Below are 1,408 nucleotides of genomic sequence, written 5' to 3'. Positions count from 1 at the left end.
GCGTTGTTGTTGTTTTGTTGTTGTTGTTGGGGTTGTTGTTTTTTGTTTCTTGGGGATTTTTTGGAAGTGTTTTACGGCGCTCGCAACTGCATATTGAGGTCATCACATGAGCGCGCGGGACACATTCAACATTTCCAGTTTTGTCAAAAGTTTGCTGACAATAGAGAGCTTGTCAGAGAAATCTTATGATGCTGTATAATATGATGAGTTTTACGCCCCTTTCAATACTGTATTTGAGTTTGACAAGGACGGTAAACGTCTGACAGGAAAGAAGAGGAGGAGGAGGAGACTGGACTTGACCAGTGGTCATCTGTCCTTACATCTTCCAGGGAGGCCACAGGTCTGGTGGTGACTCCCACAACATAGATGCCCCCCCCACACTCTCACACACACACACACACACACAATACTTACATCTTCCAGGGAGGCCACAGGCCGTGTAGTGACTCCCACCACATAGATGCCCCCTCCGGCGTCCTCATGGATGCGGTTGTGAGACTTGCGACCCTGAAACAACACAACGCGACATGGTTGATTTTAGTTTTTTGTTTTCGTAAGAGTGTTACGGCACTTGCAACACAATAAGGTCATATAAGTGCCGAGGATTAGAGCAGGTGTTACAAGAGAGCAACAAACATTTTAAAAAAGGTGGAGAGATCAGGGTATGAGCATGGCATTGATAAATCAGCCCATTCACAATTCTACTGTACATAATGAACGAAAGTGCGTCTGATGTTTTAGTAATAGTAGAGGTTTTACGGCACTCGCACCTGCATAAGGTCATATAAGCGCCAGAAGATTTGAGGTGTTACAAGAGAGTAACAAACATAAAAAAAGAAGAAGGGGAGATAAGGACGAGAGATGTTTGATAAGAAAGAAGAAGCAAATCACACCAGAGCACCCGCAAACCACCCACAAGTGCGTCTGAACTAACTGAACTTGCACCAAAAAGAGGTTGATCGTATTAAAGTATGTCGTGTCTTAACTAAATGAACTCAAACCAAAAAAGCGGTTGATTGTAATATTAGTACTATTGACCCGTCAATAAAAGTCAGTCCGTGTCACTGTGTGGCCATAGCAGACACAGCAGGTGTCCGAAGTGTGTCCATAAAAAGGTCATGTGTCACATTTGTGTCACATTTGTACACACAGACACACTCTCGTGAGAGATAAATCACGGTATTATGTATGTAGGTATCGTTGATGTCCCGACTATAAACTGTCTGTCTACCAATAAATTAGGTTAAACACTTTTTTATAGGGTTTGGGTTTTTTGGTGGGGTTTTTTTTTTTGTCTTTTGTTTTTGTTTTTGTCTTTTATGGGTCTTTTGTTTTGGTTTGTATTTGTTGGGGGTTTTTGGTTGTTATTTAGGGGGGGGGTTGTTGTTGTTGTTGTTGTTGTTGTTGT

The 1,408-nt window shown here is 42.2% G+C and overlaps 1 protein-coding gene across 1 annotated transcript in view; it reads right to left on the bottom strand.

Moving 5' to 3' along the window:
- Positions 1-1,408, bottom strand: part of LOC101846392 (kinesin-like protein KIF21A) — a gene marked incomplete at both ends in the record, with an annotated part of 42,911 nt that overhangs the window by 38,813 nt on the left and 2,690 nt on the right. The window contains 1 exon segment of the mRNA XM_035973118.1: positions 415-507. Coding sequence (XP_035829011.1) covers positions 415-507 — 93 coding nt within the window.

Source organism: Aplysia californica, unplaced genomic scaffold, assembly GCF_000002075.1.
Source record: "Aplysia californica isolate F4 #8 unplaced genomic scaffold, AplCal3.0 scaffold01014, whole genome shotgun sequence".
Lineage (NCBI taxonomy): Eukaryota > Metazoa > Mollusca > Gastropoda > Aplysiida > Aplysiidae > Aplysia > Aplysia californica.
Note: the sequence above shows the minus strand (reverse complement) of the source record. Positions and strands in the feature narration are given on the sequence as shown.